Raw genomic sequence first — 24,370 nt, 5'->3', positions numbered from 1 at the left:
TATAAAAAAATTACAAGACATTATTGGATACGTACTTTTTTTTTTTAATAGTTGAGGGCATAATGAAAGGAAAATTGTTTTATTTGGATGAACAAAAGAAGCAACGTAGATATTGTAAAATTTTTAAAAATATGTTTATAAATATTCTTTCATTCGAGATTTCTTCATAGTTTGTTACTAAAATACTTACTAACATGCATGGGCGCCGATCCTGATGGACCGAGGGCGCCCTGCCCCCTCCCCCAAAGGTCATGTGGGCCCCCTTGTTATATTTATGAATATACAATATATTGGCATAATTTGAATGCAATTTGTCTTAAAATCCTCATATATGCCTTCTGCATCTGAATGGACCCCCCCAAATTTACAGAGAAATCGGCGCCCTTGCTAACATGTCCTAATTTTAAAGTCTTAACAAACCAATATATGTTGCTAGTAAAATAGTTTAAATTGATCAAGCCCCTGGTGTGATAACCACAATATTTCATATCAAACTCTCCCCCCTCCCATTACGAAATCCAGACTAAACAAACCAATATATGTTACCAGTAAAATAGTTTAGAATAATCGAACTAAACTATTTTACTAACCACAGTAACCACTGTATTTCATGTCTCGGATCCCCCTATTACGAAATCCTGGCTACGTGCCTGCCCCCAGTTCCAAGATTGGAGGAGACATGTCTCCCTCATCCCCTCCGGGACTTGCGCTCGTGCATGGCTACAAAGTACACTGTCAATATTTGCTTATTCCCGTCTTCTACTTCAAACCCTTCCCCTCTTTTACTCCCGTGTTTCTTTCTGATTGTAAAAGCGTGATCCTACGTTACACGTTGTAGAGTTGGACGTAGCTGTTTTGTACCCTATGTAATGATTCGGATTATACTTTAAACAACACGCCCTATCTCATATAGCCTCGCTGCTCAAAAGGGCTTCGATAAATGCACTCAAAATCACACCCATACACTCAGAGAGAGAGAGAGAGAGAGAGAGAGAGAGAGAAGAGAAGAGAAGAGAAGAGAAAAGAGAAGAGAAGAGAAGAGAAGAGAAGAGAAGAGAAGAGAAGAGAAGAGAATACAGCAACAGCTGGTTTAGAGAGAATAATATTCATGTTTAGTCGTTTAGTACTATCCTACTAGCAAGGGCGCCCATGCTGTGGTTTCCAAGGGAAGGGGTGAAAGTAATGCGACATTTCAAATATAGTTTTAAATTTTGATGTAACTATTCTAAAAATTCTGTTGGGTTTTCGATATTCCAAAGTACAATTTCCTCTAGGAGTTGAGCGCTCCAACTTGCCCCCCCCCCCCAATGGGCGCCCTCGCCTACTAGTGAGTCTTATAAGATTGCAATGTTATTAGGATCACGGTAGTGGGTTTTATTGGATTGTAATGTTATTAGGATCACGCTAATGAGCCCCTTGTAAAATTGTAATAACATTAGGATCACGGTAATAGGTGTTATAACATTGTAATGTTATTATAATTACGGTAGTGGAGCTTATAAGATTGCAATGTTATTTGAATCGCGGTATTGAGCCCTATAAGATTGTTACGTTATTAGAATCACGGTAGTAGGCCTTATAAGATTGTAACGTTATTAGAGTCACGGTAGTAGGCCTTATAAGATTGTAACGTTATCAGAATCACGGTAGTGGACCTTATGAAATTCTAATGTCATTAGAATCACGCTAGTGAGACTATAAGATTGTTATGTTAGTAGGATTATTCTAGTGGGACTTATAAGATTGCAATGTTTGTACGTCCGTTCTCCATACAATTCTTAAATGAAACTGAACCTTTGAATTGTGCTTTTTGCAATAGATAAAGGGACTATTTCGACCGAGGTTATTAACTACCAGGATAGATTCGTTTATAAATGGAAGCATACAGTAGACCTAATCCTCTTTACTGCCTTTACCAGAGTTTATTTCCTGTTTTAATGCTTGTGAACAATTCCTTAACAGCAGCTTTGGTCTTTTCCTCGATTGATATCCTAAAGGTCTTAATATTAGTTGTGCATGTTTGCTCATTACTGCTTGTAGAATTGTGTTTACTGGGTTAAAAATTCACTCCAGTCTCCAAACAGCCTGAAAGCAGATCGTGATGCACGACTCTCTATTCCAGCCATGAATGGGTTAAGTTGTTAACGTGAAACGTCAACAAAAATCTATTACATGATGATAAATCATCAAAAGTCCTTAACGGTAATTTTTTTCTATACCTATGTCACCTCGTTTCATTCTCATTTCTTGGTCTAAAGTCTTAATTCATTAATTCACGTACTTGTTTTCCTACAAACTATAGTGAAATATGTCTATAATGTCCACCATCGATTCCATTGAAAATCTTTCTTTCAGTTTAACATCGCATCATTATAGCCTGTAGGCTAAGATAAGTGAATAATGATGGAATCATTGGTGGAACGAGAGTGTGGAAGGAAACGGGAGAACCTGAGAAAATCCACGGGCGCGATTTTGTCCACCACAAACTTATCTGGTCGTGGATCGAACTAGGGACCCCACGCACTAGAGCAGCGTTTCCCAACCTTCTTCAACTTGCGGCACACTACGGATATAACTTGAATTCTCGCAGCACACTTATAGATATTATTATTTGTAAACAAAACACAGTGGTTTTTTTTCTGTGATTAGTGATCTCCTTCTCACAGAGAAGAAAGCTCGATCACTAGTTTTCCCCAGTGGTAAATCATTATGCTTATTCTTCGTTCTAATTTAAAAATAGAAAACAATTGCAATGAAATATTGGACTCAGGTTCTTAAAAATACGCTTTCTTTTTCGAAAACTCTATCCAACCTTTCACTAAGAAGGAAGATCACTAAATAACGAGCGAACAAACAAATTTCTTACTTTTAAAACAAGTTTGTATGCATGTTTGCTTTGTCGAAGAGATTGAATGATATTTTAAATTTTCAAGTTACGAAATAGTCTGCAACAATAAAGAAGCAATAATGGTCATAACAATGATAAATACTTTTTTCAACATTAAAAATGTACAAAAAGTAACACGGTATGAAACTTAAAATTGTAGATTCATAGTAGAGGTTCATAGTAGTGTGAAATAGAAATGTACATTTTCCCCTACGTTTTGTAATTTGATTGCTATAGAATTAATAATTTTGTTTCGATTTCCTCGCGGCACACCAGCGGCCCATTGACAGCACACCGGTTGGGAAACGCTGCACTAGAGGTAAGCGTTCTATCACTTTGCCACCATGACATCCCATTGATTCCATTGAAAAGTGACCATCTTACAGAAAATAAATGTATTTTAAAACAAGAATTATTCTAGATTTAATAAGAACCTTTAATGTAGGTACTACTTGTTATCTTGCTATTACGTTGTATTTTATAAATTCTAATAGTAAACGATAAACGCCTCAGTCTGTGTGTCTAAACAGTCACGCTATCAGGTGTTAGATTGTCCAGCCAATTTACCGAACCCATAGTGAAGATTTAGTTGAATTGACCTCAAAAATTGAATTATTGCAGTTTAATTATTTCAACCCTTACTAATATACAAAATAACGTGTGTGCTTGTCCTTTATCAGATTTTCGCATCAAAGGCAGTGAAATTTTGGACATAGATGGATTTTCACAAGATCTTATCACGTACGAAGCCTTTAGTTTCGACTTTCCCATCGAGGAGGATTCGCGGGTCAAAATTTAAAGTATATGTTTAATGAATCATATTGCCTGTGAGGTAGGCAACCCAGCGATTTTGTAAATATTGAAGGTTGCATAATTTTCAGAATTTTGAGTACTTTAACATTATTCTTCCTATGAAAAGAACGTATCAGCTGGCCCGAAAATCGATAAGGACGATGCCTTGGGCATTGTTTGTCATTATATATACTGGCGTGCAAAACTTAAGGATGAGCTGCACAAAGCAATAAAACATATTGTGTAGTCGATGAAGATGAATGAAAGACCGGCAGCATGTTGCCAGAAGTCTCTCACATGTGCACAGGAGCAAGATGTTACATAGCATGAAGTCAATGTGACCGTGGATTCCAATGGATCAAGTTTCCCAACACGAACTAGCTGAGTGAAAATGACGAGACAATGTGTGTGTGTGTCAGTCTCAGCACTGTTAAGGTGCGCTGTATTGGTTTTACAGCATGGTCCGGAAACAACATTAGGATGACTTCACACAGGAATCATCGGAAAACTGAGAAAAGGACAAGTATGACGAGTGTAGCCCAGGAGGCTGGTATTGCCCATAGTATTCTTTACCTGCATGAGAAATATTCAAAATCATAGGGCATACTGTGCCAAGGAGATGTGGTGGTCGACTACAGCAGAGGGCGACTGCTACAATCTGAAACAGGCAAGAATATACCGACGTCAAGGATCGCAATTGCAAACACATCTAAGAGGAATGAAAATTGCCTAATCTCACGTTTCATAGTGACATGTCGTCTGCACGGGTATGATCTCTTTGCTCGATGGTAATTACATTGTATCCCGTTAATATCCGCGTATCGGCAGCACAGTTTGCGGCACCAAGAACATCAGAACTGAACCGAAGGAGAGCAGAACAGCGTTGTCTTCTCCAATGAGAGCATATTCAATCTAAATAGTGATTTTTGACGTACACTGATCAGGCGAGTGGTAAGAGCACATAATGAACGCAAAAACGTTGTCGAACATAATCATTTTGGAAGTCTGGTCCTGTTGTTTAGGGAGGCATCATGTTGTATGATTTAATCTGTAATATAGCACGGTGGTCCCCATTTAACCCAAACATTGTAGTACGTACTTATAGTATGTTCTACTCCGTGAATGCTCATAACTTACAATAATAGTGCAAGTAAGGTTAAAATTTGATTTTTTTCAAAGATATATTCAGAATGTATTATCATTAATAAGATTTTTATTAGCTTTATCCATGGAAAGTGACCTGCCAACAAGAGCAGAGTATCTGGGATGATGGTGACGACCTAGATCTGCCCAACCATCACAAATTAAAATATTGGAGTTTTCTTGTGGCTATACGGTCAACGCATGTGACTTAGGCGCGCGAGATCCGGGTTCTATTTCCAGTGTAAGCTTATGTGGCTCGGTTCCTACGTTAAGTCCAAGCTCTACGTCTCATATAGCCTTAGTGCTGAAAGAGGCGTTAAACTCCAATCCAATTAGTTATTATTATTATTATTATTATTATTATTATTATTATTATTATTATTAGTAGTAGTAGTAGTAGTAGTAGTAGTAGTAGTAGTAGTAGTAGTAGTAGTAGTAGTAGTAGTAGTAGTACTCAGCTCTTATTTCGCGGTGAGGCCCGAGGATAAATTTCCCCCAAGGAGTTACGAAATATCCTCTGGAGCATATCTCCTATCAGTATCTGGATTATCAGTACTTTTGTAGTAGTACTTTCATCTCTGTATATATTGAAAGTTCCCCCCAGATAAATTCCTGAAACCAGCACTGATAGTACTAGTGGTAACAATAAAAGTAGTAGCAATTAAAGTATTAATAGTGGTAGTGGTGGTGATGATGGAAGTAAGTTATTTACTTATTTACATATTTCTGGGCATTACAGAGATGTATGGCCTTAAACCGTGACGTATGAGGGATTACGTCCCTTGGTGAGCATACTGTCCAGGCAAAGGGAAGGAAGGAAGTGGCCTGGAACCTGTATATTAGGTACTATCTCGACATTCGCCTGGTGTGAAGAAGAAAAACTCAGGATAAGCCTCACCCAGAATGGCTGCCCTGAAAAGGCTGTTACACATTTTCGACGGAGTATTCCCAGGACTGTTCGCACAGTGATAATAATAATAATAATAATAATAATAATAATAATAATAATAATAATAATATAGACGGTAGTGATGATAGTAGTAGTAAGAACAATAAACTTTATATCGTAAAGCCGGAATCAGAAACGTAACGTACAAAAGCTGAAAAATAATGGTTTTACATAGATATTCACTTGAACAAGTGACTTACTTTTCCTCTAATATAAAGATACTATGACTGCTTAAAGTGCCAAGAAAGGCTGTTCTTGAAAGAGTCTGCGATACACCAGAAGACAAATTGCTTTGGAACTAAAGCACATGGATATGCATCAAAGGCCGCACATCAAGGTAGGTGTGACTTCCTGCTTCTAGAGGAACCAATTTCGCGGAAATACCAAGAAGAAAACAAGACAAAGAATTGGCAACCGCTCTTGTTCTTTGTGGTGTGTGTGTGTGTAATGGTCAAAAAAACAAAGTAAGTATACGACTTTTGATCAGCAGTTAATGGCAGTGTCTGGAGAAAGTGAGATTGCCACTCACTGGAACAACAAACACTTTCTCCAGGATGCGTGTTGCATTCTTTAACACGAAAGGATGTACATACTTGTTTTTTTTTATTATTATTATTTAAAAAGGCGTTTTCAATTCACCGCAACAAACGCTAAGAAAGATGTACTCACTGTATGATTATTAATATTGTTTTTGCAATACTCCCTTCTCCTCCTAAGGGAATGTAGAAAAAACTGGGGAAATGCCCACACTCTTAATATTTACAACGGAAGTGAAGAAATACGGATTTCAGTTGCTAGTTTCAGACATTTGCCAATATATTCTAATGACCGCCACTTTTCTCGAAGATTCTTTCAAATATTTTTTATGTATACGCTCACGTCATCAGCTCTTGACCGAATGTTCACAAATATAACACTTACTAATGAATATTAAATTTATTTTTCTTATTTTTACGTCAAACGATTCTTCCCTCTAGCCTAATGGAGATGTTAATTGAGTTACGATAACGAAATGAAGACTGAAACAAAACAATACATAACATCAAGGGTGCCAATCCTGGAAGGGGCAGAGGGAACCTGGGACCCCCCAAAGCTGATGTGGGCCTCCCTATTGTATTTATGAATATACAATATTTGGCATAATTTGAATGCAATTTGTCTTAAAATCCTCATATATATATATTATGCTTTATGCTATACCTGATTATGCTTTACCTCGGACAAAATTAATTTTGGCGTGTTTGGCTCCCATTGGCCCCATTACGTAGTAGAGCCTTTTTATTTCAAGAGTGCCCCCTGCTGGCGCTGCTGTCAATATGTGATTTCCCGTACCTCCCTTGAAAAAAGGAGGGACAAGTTGCTGCGGCCGAGATCTTTTCAATAATTGGATGCTGAAAGCGTTGCCACAATGAATTATTTTAGGGACTTCGCTGTGCTCTCTCTTGTTAGCCATTCTAAGTAGACTACCATTTTGACTCGTCGAGACCAAATGACTGAATGATAAATTGGCAACACTGCCGAGTTATTCACTTCTTTCCTCAAAGCAATGGGAGTGTTTCCTCCGTAAGAGGGTAGCAGGGGTGGGGCCGAAGTATGTTTCACATATTTTCCGAGGGCACACTTGAAATACAAAGGCTCTAATATATCAGATCGTCCAAGAGAAGAATCATGAGCAGTGTTTCTTTCAGACATGTTTTTAGGGGGCACAGCCCCCGGAGCTCTGAGAGTGCCCCCCGGAGGAAACCAAAATAATACGTCTATAATATAACAATAAATAGAATAGTACCGGAATACGAAGTGTGCCCCCCCCCCCCCCCCGGAACATAGTTTTTGAAAGAAACACTGATCGTGAGCCTTTTACGTATGAGATGGCTTTAGTATCCCAAATCTCACGGTATATGAGTTGCAGAGGGTCAGTCCTAATATAATTTATCAGCTGACAGTTGACGCTAGTAGAAGTGCAAAAACTGTTGGAAATGTTGTAATCAGATGTCAGGTATTTAAAGTGAGGAAAGATAAGTTAATTTCCCTCAAACTGCGCTACATTTTACAAATTTATTTTGATAAAGATGTAGATGCTGCGCAAATTCGTAAAGAAAAAAAAATATGTGCTATTTATGGGCAAGATACGTCATCAGAAGCGAGAGGTAAAAGATGGTTAAGTCACTTTTTTGTTCTATAAATTTCGATGTCCAAGATAAATTTCGCTCCTTGCAGTAAGCAATCAATCACAGCAAAAACTGAAGAAAAAAATTGTATGTGGCGTGCGTAAAATCGTATCTTACATTTGTAAATCCTGTAGTTTTTTGAACTTAACGTACAGGAAACGTATAACTGAAAACGCATGTTTTATAATACTTTCTGTACAAGTATTCCACCTGTACGTACTTAGCGTATGAAACCCTATAGGCGGTCAGATCTCACATACAAATGGACGTATATAACATATAGCTGACAAAGGTAACATAAATATATGTATGTAATATAAGGAAGACAGATATCAGACATCCTGCAACGGTATGATGTAACATCTAAAGGCAGTGCCTATGTAGCATATGAATAACATATGCTCCTTACTGATTTCTGTAATAAACATAAGGATAAGTTACAGTATATTTGCACAATATAACGCTGTCCGGATAACGGATTTTTCTCAGTGAATGTAAACAATCTAAACATCAAATCATCAAACAATGTTAAACCATTTGGAAAAACCTGGCTACAAAAAAAAAAAAAAAAGTCGAAATTTGAGTGCGACATGATTTAACTGAAAAACATTTACTCGATCGAAAATTCTATCTGCGAATGTAACAAACTCGAGCTATTTCTGATGCAGTTGATCACGAGTGATGGAAAGTGGATAACGTACGATGACAATGTGCGAGAAAGATTCTGGTCGAAGCAAGGAGAAGCTCCACTGAAGCTCAGGAAGGTTATGCTGTGCGTTTGGTGAGATTGGAAGAGGATCGTGCATCACCGAGCTGCTGCTGTCGGCCAAAATGATACACTAGAACCTGTTCTGTCGACAATTAGCGCTAGTGCACCTAGCAAGTCAAAAGAAACAACTGGAATTGGTCAATAGGAAGGGTGTAGTATACCACCATGTCACGATGTCAATCTTTAATGACCCGTGAGGAATTATGAGGTTCCGCTGGAAAGTTTTAATGCATCTAGCCGGACACCCGTGCATGCACTTTATAACGCGGATCTAACAACGAAAGACTATCATTTGTTTCGATCTCTGCAGAATTCCCTGAATGGTGTTAAGTTAGTTTCAATAGAGACCTGTAAAAACCACATGCCACAATTTTTTAATCAGAAACCACGGAAGTTTTATAGTGACGAGATAATACGTATATGATTCATAGTGGGTAAGAACTGGTCACTCTTAGTGTCCAGTCTATTAATTTGGGCAAATGGGTTAAAAGTCTCCTTTGTTCAGGTAATTAATAGAAACCTGATACTGCATTTAATAATGGTACATTTTATTCTTCCTTTAATGAGTGAAAAGCAGAAGAGAGAGCAGCAATCGCTACACATAATACATACTTCATTACGTGTAACACGAACTGTTATTTTATTTGAGTGTTAATATTGTATAGAGCATTTATTGAGGTGCATGTTGCATTTTCATTTCTTCCGTCAATCATTTGTATACTTCAGCATTGTATTCACACAGGTTGGGTCCTATCTGGCTGAATTGCATGTAAAATTCCCAAACCTGTCATCAGTTCCAATCATCACACATCCAATAACACACTTTGCCATGCTAGCGTTACATCATCGCCCAGAACTGTCAACTGAACAAGCAATATTCAATTGCATTTTAAATTGTAAGTTCTGATAACCTACTTTTGCTTAATAACAAGTTTTAAAGTATCAAAGTGTTAACATGGAAGTTCCAGTGAATTCTTTCTGTATGTTCAGCTATATTCTTAACTTGCGTACGGTGATTTAAGTTGGAAGTGGAAAGACTAAAATATATTTATTTGCGTTTTATAGTGTGGTGGGAAGGAAGTAATTTTTTATCTTTTGGCATACTGGATGAAATAAAGAGTAGACACAATCTGGATTTTTTCCAGGCATATTTCCTGGAGACAAGCCTCTCTGAGTTAAGATAAATTAAGTTGCGATCAGAGCAGGATTAAGGGGGCCATAGCAGGCTGTAGACGGGAGCCTCCACTCTGATCAAAATCTCAACTTTCTGTCTAAAAAAAGAATCATACAAAGTACAATCATCACAAGATAAATATGACCAAAATATAAAAACTTTTTCCCGTAACTTTCCTACTGTACTTTCATAGAAATGCATTAGAAGTGAGCAGGGGCCAAATATTTTTTTCTAATCGCGGGCCTCCATATGGGTTAATCCAGCTCTGGTTGTGATTGTACATTCAAGCAACCAAAACGTTATGCCCACCCGTTACAAAGACGTTGAGCTGACATCAGAGGCACGACCTACAGCAGAACTGCTTGCCAGACAGTGACAGGGATCTCTCTCGATCATTCAGTGTAATGCTTGTGCGTAGAATGGAGAAGAGAGGCAATATATACGAGTTAGATAGAAGTCAGATTATAATGGCCAGATGGCTGCGAACGAGCATCTCGGAAACTGCGCGACTTGTCGGGTGTTCGCAAACTGGCGTGGTTAATGTGTTTCAAAGGTGATAACAGGACGGTGATTTGGATTGGTTTGGCTTTCAGTTTAGCGTCCCGTTTAGCAATGAGGTTATATGAGACGTGCACCGATAGCGTAATGTGGTATCCGAACCACATGAGCTCCCGCAGGAACCGGATCGGAATCTCCCACGCAAAAGGCATGTACGCTATTTACATAGCTACAGGAGAGCTCGGAGAAGGACGGTGAAACCAAGACCAAACCAGATAATTGAGGCAGCCACATCTCATTAAAGAAATTGGACATTGTAGACTGTTGAGGTGGTACAACAGGATAGGGTGTGTGTGTGTGTCTGAGCACACAGTTCACCGTACAGTTAGATATGGGTCTCCGCATTCAACGTCCCACATATGTATTAATGTTAGTCGCGTGGCATCAACGACAACAGCTGGAATGGGCCACAGAGCAGTGACACAACGTTGCATGTGCCAATGAAACACGACACTATCATCATCATATCGATGGCCGGGTCGAATCTGTTATTTTCCAGGGGAACAGCTGTTCGAAATGTACGCAGTAGGATAACAACAACAACATTATGATTTGAGGAACCTTCACATGGTCACCTATGGATCCAATAGTACGTGTAGAGATCACTATGGCGGATCCTAGCTAACAGCAGGTCATTGCTGTTTACGGAGACCCATTCTGTCGGCATATTACCAACTGCGAATGGCGCCTTTCAGCAGAAGAATACTCTTAGTCACAAGGCCAACGTTGTTCGGCAGTGATTCGAGGAGCACACTGGCGAGTTTTAATGCTGCAATGGTCCTCAAAATCACCCAATTTTAACCCAATGGAACGCCTTTGGGACGTCATTGAACATCAGATCCAAGTTTATCAACTCTTCCACGAAATTTACAGGAAGCAAATGACTTGTGTGCTTAGGTGTGGTGTGCCATGGCTCCAGCCACCTATGAAGCCTTATTGCTTTTATGCCAAGGTACATTGTTGCCGTCCTGTGAGCCAAAGGTGGGAATACTAGTTGTTAGTTAGATAAGCATGATGTTCTGGTTGGTCAGTGTATGTCACTCTTATACAGATACGTCGTCTAGCAAGTAGTATTCCTATTCATCCCCTCCCGTTTTAATTTGCCCCCCCCCTCGGACAAAATTTTTGGGAAGAAAGCCTAGATATAATATATGCAAACTATGTTATAAGCATTCTAGTATAGTCAAGCAAAGTGCAGATTAAGAATAGATTCATGAATAGGGAACCATTATGTAGTATATTCTGTCTTTTCGTCAAAATAGACTCTTAGAAAATAGTTTCCTAGGAAGATGAAACTCGGCATATAAAGTTCCTATGAAAGCTAATTGGAAACATGTTTCAGCGACTTTAAAAAATTCGCATTTAAAGGGCCAAAGGAGACAACTTCTATATTTTAATTTCCAGAATTATATTAATCATAAATTGTAAAATGTGAGGAACTTGGAAGTATACCGCCTTATGCAGAGTCGTTTTGACGTATGATTAGGATCATACTAAAAGCCTCACTACAGCAGGAAACATATGTTAGTCGAACTCATTAGTATAGCACTAATCAAGCTTCAGAACGACTCTGCATAAGGCCCATAAAATTCAACGTACGAGAGCAATCCGGAAAGTGGTAACCGTTTGCGCCGCATGAAGCGCTGACGACTCGGGGAGCCGCTGGGCAATGTCAGACCACGTCAGGGGCTTGTCTGCCTGCTCTGTGCGAGATTGCGTGACGCTAGCAGTGCCTGTGTTGTGTCTGTGTTCGTTTATAATGATTAAACGAATTGAGAACCCCGCCAGTTGTGAAGTGAGGGCCGTGATTAAATTTCTTAATGCACGAAACGTTCCATCTTGTGAAATTCATCGCTAATTAAAGGAGGTGTATGGAGACAATGTGATGGACGGTCGTCTGTTCGGCGCTGGTGTCGCAACTTCAACCTGGGGAGGGGGAGTACACACAACGAGGAGCGTTCAGGGAGTACACTCCCATTACAGACGAACTGCTGAGGTCAGTAGATGAATGCGTGAGGAACGATCGGCGCGTCACAATTGATGAACTCTTTACGAAGCTTAAAGACTTTCTGGCGGGAAAAAGATTTGACATCGATGAAGAACTTAAACGAGGCGTGACTACGTATCTCAGTACGCTGGCGGCGGAGGACTATGACGCTGGAATACAAAAACTCGTCACACGGTATGTCAAATGCCTCAATTTGCTTGGTGATTATGTGGAGAGGTAGTGTAAAGTATGCTCTTTCCAATAAAAATGTGTATATTTGTTAATATGTACTACTCTGTCTTTATTGCACAAACGGGTACCACTTTCCTGATAGCCCTCATATATATACTTTCAATTTAAAACAAGTGAACATGTATTTCAGCGCTTTTGAAAATTCCGCTCCTAAATATCGAAAAGGGCAAATTTCTTTTAATATTCAAATTTTCAATTCTATATTCAGAAAAAGTACAATGTGAGGATTCGCTAGAGATGAAAATGTGAAACTGGGAATTGGCTTCATAGCAAGAATTTTATGAATGATAAAAAAAAAAAAAAGCATCAAAACATTTTTTGTTGCAGTTCAGTTCTAAATAGGGAAGGGGGGGGGAATCCTAGAATATTCAAACTTCCGGTTATATATTCATTATTCAAGTACGAACAACTGACACTTCTGCTGTATTATATTTCTTGTTTCTAAGCAATATGTATGCAATAATTTAAAAGCTAAGCTTTCTGAAACATTTTTTTTTTTTTTTTTTTGCAACTTCTCTTTTTTATTTTCTCGTGAAAGTTGACAAAACGTGAGGTGCCTAAGAAAACATTTTATCGGTGCGTAACTGTGAAATTGAATGTTATGTCGTCTTCGTGCAGGATGGAATGAAGACCATCTGCTTCATGAGACATTCTCCGTCTCCTGCTCGAAAGTTGTTCACAAGTTAGAAAGAAATAAACAAGTATCTACAACATGCAATAGAAAGGGGGATAGCATTCTACAATTCTGTGGCCTATATTTATAAAAAGAGATACATAATTTATCTATTGGGAACTATAGTGGTAGTATCCGCTCTCCTCATGAGAAGAATAAGGTGTATTAAATACTCTGTATTTTTACCTAAAGCCTTTTAATTGCTGTACACTATGGGTTAAAATCATTTTCAATTAAAAGCTGTAGACCTTCTTCGTGGCTAAGTGATTAGCGTATGCGCCTTTGGCGTGGGAGACCCGAGTTCGATACCCGCAGGGAGTTCATGTAGTTCGGATTCCATGTTAATCAGTAGGTCCACGTCTCATATAACATCGCTGATGAAAGAGACGCTAACCTTAAAATCAATAAATCAATTAAAAGCTGTAATTCTTTACATTTAACAAATGTAATTATTATTATTATTATTATTATTATTATTATTATTATTATTATTATTATTATTATTATTATTATTATTATTATTATTGATGCTGCGATGGCTCAGTGGTAGAGCACTGGTGCATGGGGTCCTTGGTTTGATCCCAGCTCGCGCCAAGTGAACTTTGTGGTGGACAAACACCGTGTGCGTGGGTTTTCTCTTGGTTTTCCCATTTCCTCCCACTTTCTTCTTTCCACTATTCCCTTCATTTCTCGTAATCACCACCTCCTATAGCCTAGCCAGCATAACCGAGGAACGTTTCACTTCATTTTATTGCTGTATTTTGGTTTAAACCGGTTTCAGCTTACTAATCTTCCGGGCGTCTCTGGCAAATGCAGATTATTTGAAGAGTTCATCTTCTGTAAAGAACTTTCTGAGTATATGATAGATGCCTAGTATTACTGATTTTTGTAGATGTTAGGAGATGTTTTACGTTTATCTGTTCAAGTTGTGTCACAGTACTTTCCATTTGCTTTGATTTGATTTTGAGTTTTGCGTCCCTTTCAGCGTGAGGCTACGAACTTACAGCTTAATATGAGAAGTGAACCCACAGCTTAACGAAGAATTGGAATCAGCCGAGAATCGAACCCGGCTGTCCCACGCTAGATGACTCGTTTTCAATAGCCAGGAACTGTTATTGGTAAAGAGATTATATGCGAATGTCAAATAAACGAGGATAGAAATGACGAAATGAGCATCTAAGAAGAAACTTCTATTTTGTGCGTCTTCAAATAAAAAGTTAAGAAAAACCTTCTTTTAGTGTTTAGTGTAGAGTGTTCTGGTTTACATGATTGATTGATTGATTGAGCATCAACACTGAGGCTATTTGTAACCGTCACGTACACGAAAATGACGAAAAATGATTAAATACTTTGAAAACGTAGGCACGGAAATAACAGATAAAAACATCTGCACAAAAACCATGAGGAGGTCTTGGGAATATTCGGGGAAGAAATAACAATACTGGTTTTAAAATTAAAAAGAGAAAACGAATTGTTGGGGTACTAAGAAAAAAAAACTATATCTTGAAGCTGGAAGGAACAAGAGGGAGGAGAGACAAATAGACAACAATTGACAAACGGTATTAAAACTAATACTGTAAAAATTCGAACACAGAGTATTCTTTGAATAATACAATTATTCCAATATTTGAATAAGAGCAGAATCATTTTTCGAAATCTTCCAGTTTAACGTCCCACCATTACGCGCTTTAGGCTAAGGGAGACGATGATTAAAGCAAGTGAACGATGATGGCACAATTGGTGGAATGAGAAAATAGGAGGAAACCGGAGTACTCCGAGAAAACACACGAACATGATGTTGTCTACCACAGACTTACTTGGCTGTGGATGGAACCTGGGACCTCATGCACCAGAAATAAGCGCACTACTACAGAGCCACAATGTACCCCGAAACATATTTAGAATAACGAATATTTTTAACTAGTTAAAACCTTAACTGTTATGTCAAGGAAAGAGTACAGCTGAGAACCGTATTGTGTGGACATTAATATTCAATTTCCACTGGATTCTCTGTGAAAGTTGCTGGTCCATAGCATCAGTATCATATAGGTAGCGTGGGTATAAAATAAAATGATAAACAAACGCCGCAATCAAACGAAATTTTGCCTCAGCATTCACGTATCTAATAGTTACAAATTTTCCAGTTGGAGGACATTGGTTTGGACCTCGCTTTAAACTCAACATTTATGTGGCGAATATTTGCAGAATTGAAAGGTACTGTACATTAACTATAAACAAACAAACAAACAAAAAGAATCAACAAAGAATTAATGAGACTTAGAATAAATTGGAGGTCAGAAGGTCTCGAAGCTGCTTACTCTGCCCTCCTCCGAGATTTCTTTATTTCCTTCAGATTAATGTTTGAATACTTCTAAGCAGATCAATTGTTTTGTTGTTAATGGCAAATAACATTACACCGACTATACCTAGAACTTTGATAATAAAGTGTCTGTTTATAGACTATTGTTAAATACATTTATTTCAATAGAATGAACGCTGTTCCAGTAATTCTTGAAGAAGCAATATGAACAGTTCATCCTTGTTCCAATAATGCATGCAATGCAAATAACCATCAATTATGCAAACGAAGTACGCCAGTTGACTCTCTTGAGCTTCAGAACTTTCACCTTCTATTTTTTGTAGTGGCTGTAGAATAATAATAATGATGAACATGACAAGTGACTAACCTGTTAAGCACAAAGCCTTTCACTTATGCACAACATTTCAGCATTAATTTTTAGTGTAATTTTCATTTTAGTAGAATCTCTTACGAAGATGTCCTGGAACCTACGAAGACTGTGTCTCTCCACTAGAAACTGAACTCAAATTGAAGCATCAAAGCAAAAATTTCTACAGAAGTGTTGTTGTTTTTTTAATTACTTGAAAACTGATTGAAATTCGTTTTGTTATAAAAAGAAAAAGAAGAAATCAATTCTATGGTAAATTTTATAGGTCGTTTAGTGAAGAATTACGGAAAATTTTCATTAGATTTTTGATTTGAACTTGAGTTTAACATCAGGAGGTCACGGTAGCTCACTAGTTGAGCGCTTACCTCTGGTCCACAGAGTCTTTGGTTCGATTCCCAACCAAGTAAGGTAGTAATGGACAACCGTGTCCATGATTTTCTCGGGGTATTCCCGTTTTCTCCGAGATTATCATTCCACCAATTCTTTTATCATCATTCACTTGCCTTAATCAACCGTTTCCCTTAGCCTAAAGGGCCTGATCGTGGGACGTTAAACTAAAAGATCTTTGAGAATTGAAAAACGGCATCTGAAATCGCAGAAGGTGTAAGACAAAAAACACCTTATGACAGAGGAGTGGAAAGAAGGAAGAGGCAAAGTATGAGGGTTTACGAAGGGAGAAGTGATGGAAACAAAAATGGGAACGTCTCTTTCAGAAAATAGGGAACAAATGAAATTTTGAATTTAATGTTCCACAGTTATGGCGCCATTTTCACTGCTTCGCCGATTAGTATAAAGATTATAGTTCGTCAACTTCATTATACGAATTCTAATCTTTACCTGGTAATTTGTAATATTCCTTTTTCTGTAAAATAAGTACTATTTTTAATGGAATATTGTTTTATTTTTGTATTTGTTACCTATTTTAACGATAATTTTAAATTTTCCTTATGTTTTCCAACATGCCTAAGAGGTTACATTAATCACTTAATGTTAACATTAATTTTTATAGCTATGGTAATGAATCACATTAGTTCTGGCAGCATTGTTTGAATTTTTCAGGTAACTTCTGAGAGGTACTCGTTTACCTGATCACCCTAAACAAGGAAGTAGTTATGAAACAATTTTATGACAGATATGCACAAAAAACACTGATTTATTTTTGTTTTGTCGTTACCTGTGAACAACGGATCCATACATCCTTTTCCGCAGGCGGTCTGGCAACATTTTCCGCCACCTCCTATACAGTCTTCATCTACTTGGCATGTGTCCACCGGGTGCGGACATTTCTCAGTTTTTGAGGGTCGAGGACACCTTCCCGGTCGATCTGCAACAAAACAGACAATTAACAATAATTAACACATGTACTAAACTAATGTTTTTTTTTTTTACTTACTTTAGAAATAATAATAGTAATAATAACATTCTTTGTATTTAACAAATTACAAGACTTTCTTTCGGTCAAAACACTCGTAAGTATGCAAGGTTACTATTTTGTTCTTTTTAAAAATGGTATTTGCACTTCTTTTGCACTCTCATGCAGACACTATATATACTTTCACTTTTTATAAGCAAGTATATATGCGTTGTCGTTTCTAGACATATTAATTACCTTTTCTTTTTTTTTTTCTAATGCAGTACGTACAGGAGGCTTGTAGCCAACTTGACTTCTTTAGAGGAAGCAGAAATTACAGCTGGAGGGTAAGCAGGCAAATGACAGACATTAAAAAAAGTAACAAAACTATTTATTTATTATGTACTAGATAGAGTGACCATTCTGTTTGCATGGAAAGAACAAAATGCAATCTACAATACATTAGAGTAGTTTTGGCTGTCTAACTGGAAGGGGTACTGAGATATTCCCCCTTCAAGGGGTACTTTTTGAATGTTCAAAATCTGGGAGCCGCTTAACGCTTCCTTGAGTCGAAAAGCAAAACAAAACTTCCTACTTGGATCTGGTGTGTATAAAATTTGGTAACACGATAACTCCTATCTATATGAAAATGTGATAACACACACACACACACACACACACACACACACACACACGTTCTTGATATATCGGTAAGTAGCGTCAATTACTCGCTTTTCTGGGTTTAAATAAGAAAAATTAGTAACATGTTCCGTTAGTCAGTCGCTTTTTATAATTACTGAAGCGCTGTCTGATCTCGGTCATTTTAGATAGGGATGGGCACAAGCGAGTTCGAGCGAGTTGTCATTGAAACTCGACTCGACTCGAAACAGACATCTTTGGGCTCGACTCGAGAACTCGGCTCCACAAATTTCCTCCAACTCGACTCGAATTTGACTCGAGTTTCGAGTCAAAACAAGCCAAATCGAGCGCAATGCTGTGTGTAGTTTCAAGTACTTTCATCAGGTATCCTACATGAAAAATATCTGTATTATCAAAGATACTGACTACTACTTCAAATTATTATTATTATTATTATTATTATTATTATTATTATTATTATTATTATTATTATTATTATTATTATTATTATTATTATTATTATTATAAGAACACCACTGTATATAAACATGAAAGATAGGAGATTTATATCTGAATACTAAAAACTAGTTGACTGCTGACCTTAGTAGTCACGAAGTCTAGCAGGCAAGAACATCATTCACGAGGTTCTGAGTTTGAGTTCCGGGGGAGTAAATATCCGAGCTCGAACCAAAATCCTACAAGTTAGAGGACGCCGGCCAAAAATGTTCAAAACTGCTCGGCCCGGGTTTAGAGTTCTGAACGGCTCGAGTGGATCTTCTCACAGCTCATTCACTACTGAACTGAGCCGAAACAAACTGAGCTGATGGCTCACCCCCACCGAGCCGGCTCGAGCCGATAGCTCACCTGAGCCGAGTCGGTGCCTCATCTCAACCGAGCGGGCTTGAGCTGTTCGCTCAGTTGAACCGAGCTGAGCCGGTTAACATCACTACCCGGAATGGGTTTGTGTTTCTGCTCAAAACTTCAACCGTCCAGATCTCAGCCTTGGTGGTAAGAACTACAGTATATACTTATATTGGTGCTCACGACATTCGAGGCTGTCTCCTTATGAAAATTCATTGTCGTCTTGTTAGTCGAGACGAGATGAGATGCGACCAGTGTCCCATCTCGTGATCAATACTAAAAATATCTCGTGATCGATACTAAAAATTACTGCTTACATTTCTCATAGCTTTCGCTTTCCAGTCTAATCAGGCATTGATTTCAAAACAAGTTACAACGAGCTAAACGAGCGAGCCATTCATCAAACTCGACTCGACTCGAAACTCGACCTCAAAACAGTGACTCGAGTCAGAACTCGACTCGAGAAAATTACTTTGGGCTCGACTCGAAACTTGACTCGAATTCGCTTCGAGTTTCGAGTCGAGTCAAGTTTTAGCTCGACTCGTGCCCATTCCTAATTTTAGATCATTTTTATACATTTCCCCTCCCTCTCCCGAAGTTACGGGGCTAGATTTGGATTTAAACAGCATTGGCAGTGTCACTGTTCATCTCAGAGACTCCGTAAACTATGGAGTCGACACTAATATCGGCCATCTTCAATCAGTTTTAAATATCTTCCCCTCCCCTAAATTACACTGTCAAAGTGAAATGATAAAAAAAAAAAGACACCCTGGGCCCGAACCTCATCTATGTTGAAAATTTGATCAAGATCGGTGGGTGGTTGAAGAGATTAAAAGTCATAAACATAGCCACTTTCATTTTTATGTGTATAGATAGATATACAGTATATATGAATAAGGATAGAACATGTGGCAGAACTGTAGACCCTTTTCACTTTTACGTCCTTGACTGCTTATTGTTTCAACATGCCTAGGTATTTTTTATCTAAAGAGAGAGATGAAAGTTTCAGAAGGTGTTGAAGGTGACCGCAAGAGCTAAAAGGTTCAAATCATATCTTAGTCTGGTTAGGATAGAACATCAGCGTTAGCCGCACTTGAAATAGAACAAGAGATAGCCTCTAAGCATGAAGAAGATACAATTATTGATATATTCACAAAGTCGTTCATAGGCGTCACAGTTTGTGTTCAGCAAGTAATTTGTAAATACAGTGTGGCAAAACGTTGTCAGATGATGCAAGAACAACATAAAAAACAATAGTGTTGTAATATTAGGCCAATATTTTATCAATTATTATTTTATTATATATGTACTTCGTTGATTAGATTTTTTTTATGTTCACGGAAGTTCAAGTAATTGTATGCCTCTTGGATATTGATTTATGTTTGAGACACACGTTAGACGTCAACGATTTTATGATCAATAAAATGTACTACACTATAACAATTGCGGCCACATTTACTGACCAATCACCGTCCATCCTGGCTGCCAACCGATTACCCTAAAATTTACAGTATTACTGTAAAATTTATGGTAATAGGCCTTCAAATATAAAGGAAGTCAGGATGTTTGAAAAACATGCTAAAGTTTGTGAATGCTTATTAAATGTACACGATAGCTAGTTGAAATTATATTGAAGTTTATTAGTCTAGTATGTAATGTTACTATGTAGAATATTACATTTTAACACTAAAATATACGTCTTGATAGCCTGTGTGTTCAGTTTAGGTAGCCTCATGGAACTCATAGCATTTTTTGGGTAGTGAACGTCTGTTACTATATTATTTGTAACTATTTTCTCAAGGTACAAAGTATATAAAGGTACAAAGCAAAAACGTATGTATAAATGTATCAAAATGTATTTATATGAAGAACTGCATTTTATACTGCCCTTGCATAAGTAAACATTATTAATACATAATTTTTAAATTATTATTTCATTATCACATTTCGCAGGAGAGGTTTACATTTCTAACCCCTGAAAGAGTAGTTAAAGTTTAAGGCAATCTATTGGTGAGCTTTCCAAACGATATTTTCCGCGAATTATCCTGAGTACTCTCTCTCTCTCTCTCTCTCTCTCTCTCACACACACACACACACACACATATATATATATATATATATATATATATATAAGGGCGGATCCAAGGGGGACTAAGGGGCTATAGCCCCCCCCCTTGACGCTCAGGTTTACACCGGATAAAATGGGCTTCAATTCTGCTTTACACTGGATAAAACCGCAAATTATGGTTTAGCCCCTCCCTTGATCATATCCTGGATCCGCCACTGTATATATATATATATATATATATATATATATATATATATATATAATATGGGTTATTTCATTTGCAAATTTTCCCCTCCCCCCAACTCAGAACTCTGGCTACGTTCCTAGTTTTAAGAAACCATATTTCGGGAACCGTAAGTCATAGAGAGATCATATTGGTGTTGATCAATATCTAAAAGGATGGTAAACATTTTGGTACCAAATAGTAATCGGTGGCCACTGATTAACTGTCTATTGGCCAACTGGCCACCGTTCCCCAAAAGAAGAAGGCGCGGATAAAACAATTTACTTTTACATCTAGGAACAATGACAGTTATCCTTCCCGCTCCATCTCTCCATTCTTGTTTAGTTCGTTCTGGCTATGTTCTTGGAGCATTCTCTACTGTAACTTTTTCTCCATTTTCTCGGAAACTAAGCATTTCCGTTTACATTTATGGCTCCATTCCGTTTACATTTTGTTCAGCTCAACAAGATCTATTTGATTGGTAAGCTGTATGTTTCATATTTGGACATGTTTTTTCGTTAAAAGTTAATAATATTGTAGAAGATTTGATTTTCTTCGTGCATAGCTTTCTATTTCTTTATTCAACTTCTCATAATGATAGATGAACTTGTGGTTGTTTATTTTCCATAATATGCAGAAGCTTCCTGTTCTTCTAATTATCTCTCGTCTCTCAATTTCAGTAAATCTGGGAGCTCGTATCTTATTGAAGCAGCAAAATGCTACTTCAAAAATGAAAATGCACAGAAAATATGAATTCTTGAATATTATACTGCTGTTTCTGTTTCTTACATCGGCAATCATCTTTTTAGAAGCGTCAAGATACCTTGTAACTTTCTGAAAACCCTGAATATATTCATTTATTTTTATAACTGTTTTGTGTAGTAAAATGTTTTACATTTAATCATTTTTTAAAGGTTGTAACAAAGTATGTCTTATCATTTTCTTTTCTACAAGAAAGAAAGCCTAGTATGAACTTCTTTTTCTTATCTGATCGCGTCAAGTGAGCTTGTGGTGGACAAACACCGTGTGCGTGGGTTTTCTCGGGGTTCTCCCGTTTCCTTCTATTTTCTTCATTCCACCATTTCATTCATCTCTCACCGTCGCCGTCTCCTTTAGCCTAGCCGCCATAAACGTGGGACATTAAACTTTAAAATTTTATTTTTCCCCCTCTTATCTAGGTTGAAAACTGAAAAGATTTGCACTAGCTTGTAATCTGATTTAAAGAACACTCAGAAGATATCTCGGGAATGAAGCCGAATTAAATTCAAGAGTGTATCAAATACATGGGACTTTGCCGGGATCTTAATACTGCAAATTCATCAAAATATCAAATAATACTCTCCGCAAAGTGGATACTTCAAATATCGAGGATCAATATTAACAGACCAAAAGCATATCCACGAAGAAATCAAATGTCGACCGAAAGCAGGAAATTCGTGTTATTATTCAGTTCAAAATCTCTTTTCGTCGTGAATTCTATCGAGGAATTTAAAGCTTAAATTATATAAAACGATATTCATGTCTGTTGTGCTGTATCGTTTCGAAACATGGTCGGAGGGAAGAACGTAGACTGAAAACATTTGAAAACAAGATACTGAGGCGAATATTGGTGGACCCAGGAGGAACGGGAATGGTGAATGGCGGAAATTTCATAACGAGAAACTACGTAATTTATACCGTTTACCAAACATTGTTAGAGTCATCAAATCTAGGATGCTCTCAGGGGGGCAGGTCATGTAGCCAGAATCGAAGAAAGTAGAAACGTTTTTCAAAACTGGGGAAAACGACCATTAGAAAGACCTAGGGGACAATATTAAGATGGATCTAACAGAAATTGGAATATTAAGGAGAAACTGGATCCAGTTGGCTAAGGATAGAAGTCAATGGAAAGCTCTTGTGAATGCGGCATTGAACCTTCGGGCTCCATAGCCCATAGAGTTAGTTAGTTAGTTAATGTATCAAACTTACTATTAAGAATAACTACCGTTACATGTTGCCAAAATTTCACTTATTTAGCAATACAAACAAACTTGAGAACAATTTCGAGTACGACATTTGCATTAAGGGGCTGTAAGGGATATTTTAACCAAGGTCAGCTACAAAATTCGAAGCATTACCATTCACCTTTGCCTGCTTGGCTGAAAGAAGGAACACGTTGTTTTGTCGGAAGAATATAGCCTGGTTTCTTAAGATCAGCGATAAATATGAAAAATAACTTTTACAAAGATATCGAAACTTCATAATATAATACATTTTTTCTGCCAATTTACAGTTGTATTATAGTTGAATGCATTATAAAAGGATATTTGGTGGTAAGGACAAATGAGCTAGAAAACCGGATATCCTCACAAGAATTGACCAACTATATTGAAGCTAAGTTTTTTTTTTTTAATGAGTTCCGTTTCAGCTTTTTCTGAAATGGTATTGCGATCTCATATTTTATAAAAAGACTTCCGTTTTTAATTTCCTGCCATTTTGTGAGAAATCATATTTTTTTCTATTTTTTTTTTTTTTTGTAAAAAAAATGGCGGTTATACAGTTTTTGAATTGTAGGCGGCAGACCGTTTTTTGGTCACTAAGTTATACAGTAGATATACAGTTTTTGTTTTAAGAAAATGATACCAGAAAGTATTACGCATTCAGGGTTGATGGACTGCAATGGAGAACGCCCTTATTACGTAACAAATACGTATGTTCTTCTTCTTTGTTCAGAAGGAAGGGAAAGTCTTTGTACGACACAAGTTAAATCATCTTTACACATGCCTCTCACAACGCCGATCTCTCTTACGAAGATACTTTTTTGTGCTTGTGCAATTTATTGCTAATATTAGTGGTATATCCTATCCATTTCTATCTCGTTAAGAATTTCTTTGCAGTATATTTCCTAAAACTCTCGGAGGATATTTTATTGAAATGGAATGTTTCAATTTTACAACCAATGAATATGCCTTTTTTTTTTAGGGGCGGCCACAATGACTCAGTGGTAGAGCCCCTTGTTTCTGGTGCTTGGGGTCCCTGGTTCGACCCCCGACCAAGTAAGTTTCTGTTGAACAACATCGTTTCCGTGGGTTTTCTCAAGGTACACTTATGTCCAAAATGATTGTCGCATATCTATAAATATGTTGTTATAGGAATATAATTTGATAATGATTTTGCAGGGCACTTTTAATACTGATACTATGTGCGTAA

General features: G+C 37.5%; 1 protein-coding gene across 3 annotated transcripts in view; it reads right to left on the bottom strand.

Annotated features, from left to right (window-relative positions):
* The window catches only part of LOC145663850 (uncharacterized), a 226,098-nt gene that overhangs the window by 79,107 nt on the left and 122,621 nt on the right, over positions 1 to 24,370 (bottom strand). For all 3 annotated transcript variants that reach the window (XM_081729974.1, XM_081729972.1, XM_081729973.1), the window contains exon 3: positions 17,214 to 17,363. In XM_081729974.1, coding sequence (XP_081586100.1) covers positions 17,214 to 17,363 — 150 coding nt within the window. The remainder of the gene's footprint in view (positions 1 to 17,213; positions 17,364 to 24,370) is intronic.

This window comes from Thermobia domestica, chromosome 11 (assembly GCF_964235325.1).
Source record: "Thermobia domestica chromosome 11, izTheDome1.hap1.1, whole genome shotgun sequence".
In the NCBI taxonomy this organism is placed as follows: domain Eukaryota; kingdom Metazoa; phylum Arthropoda; class Insecta; order Zygentoma; family Lepismatidae; genus Thermobia; species Thermobia domestica.
Note: the sequence above shows the minus strand (reverse complement) of the source record. Positions and strands in the feature narration are given on the sequence as shown.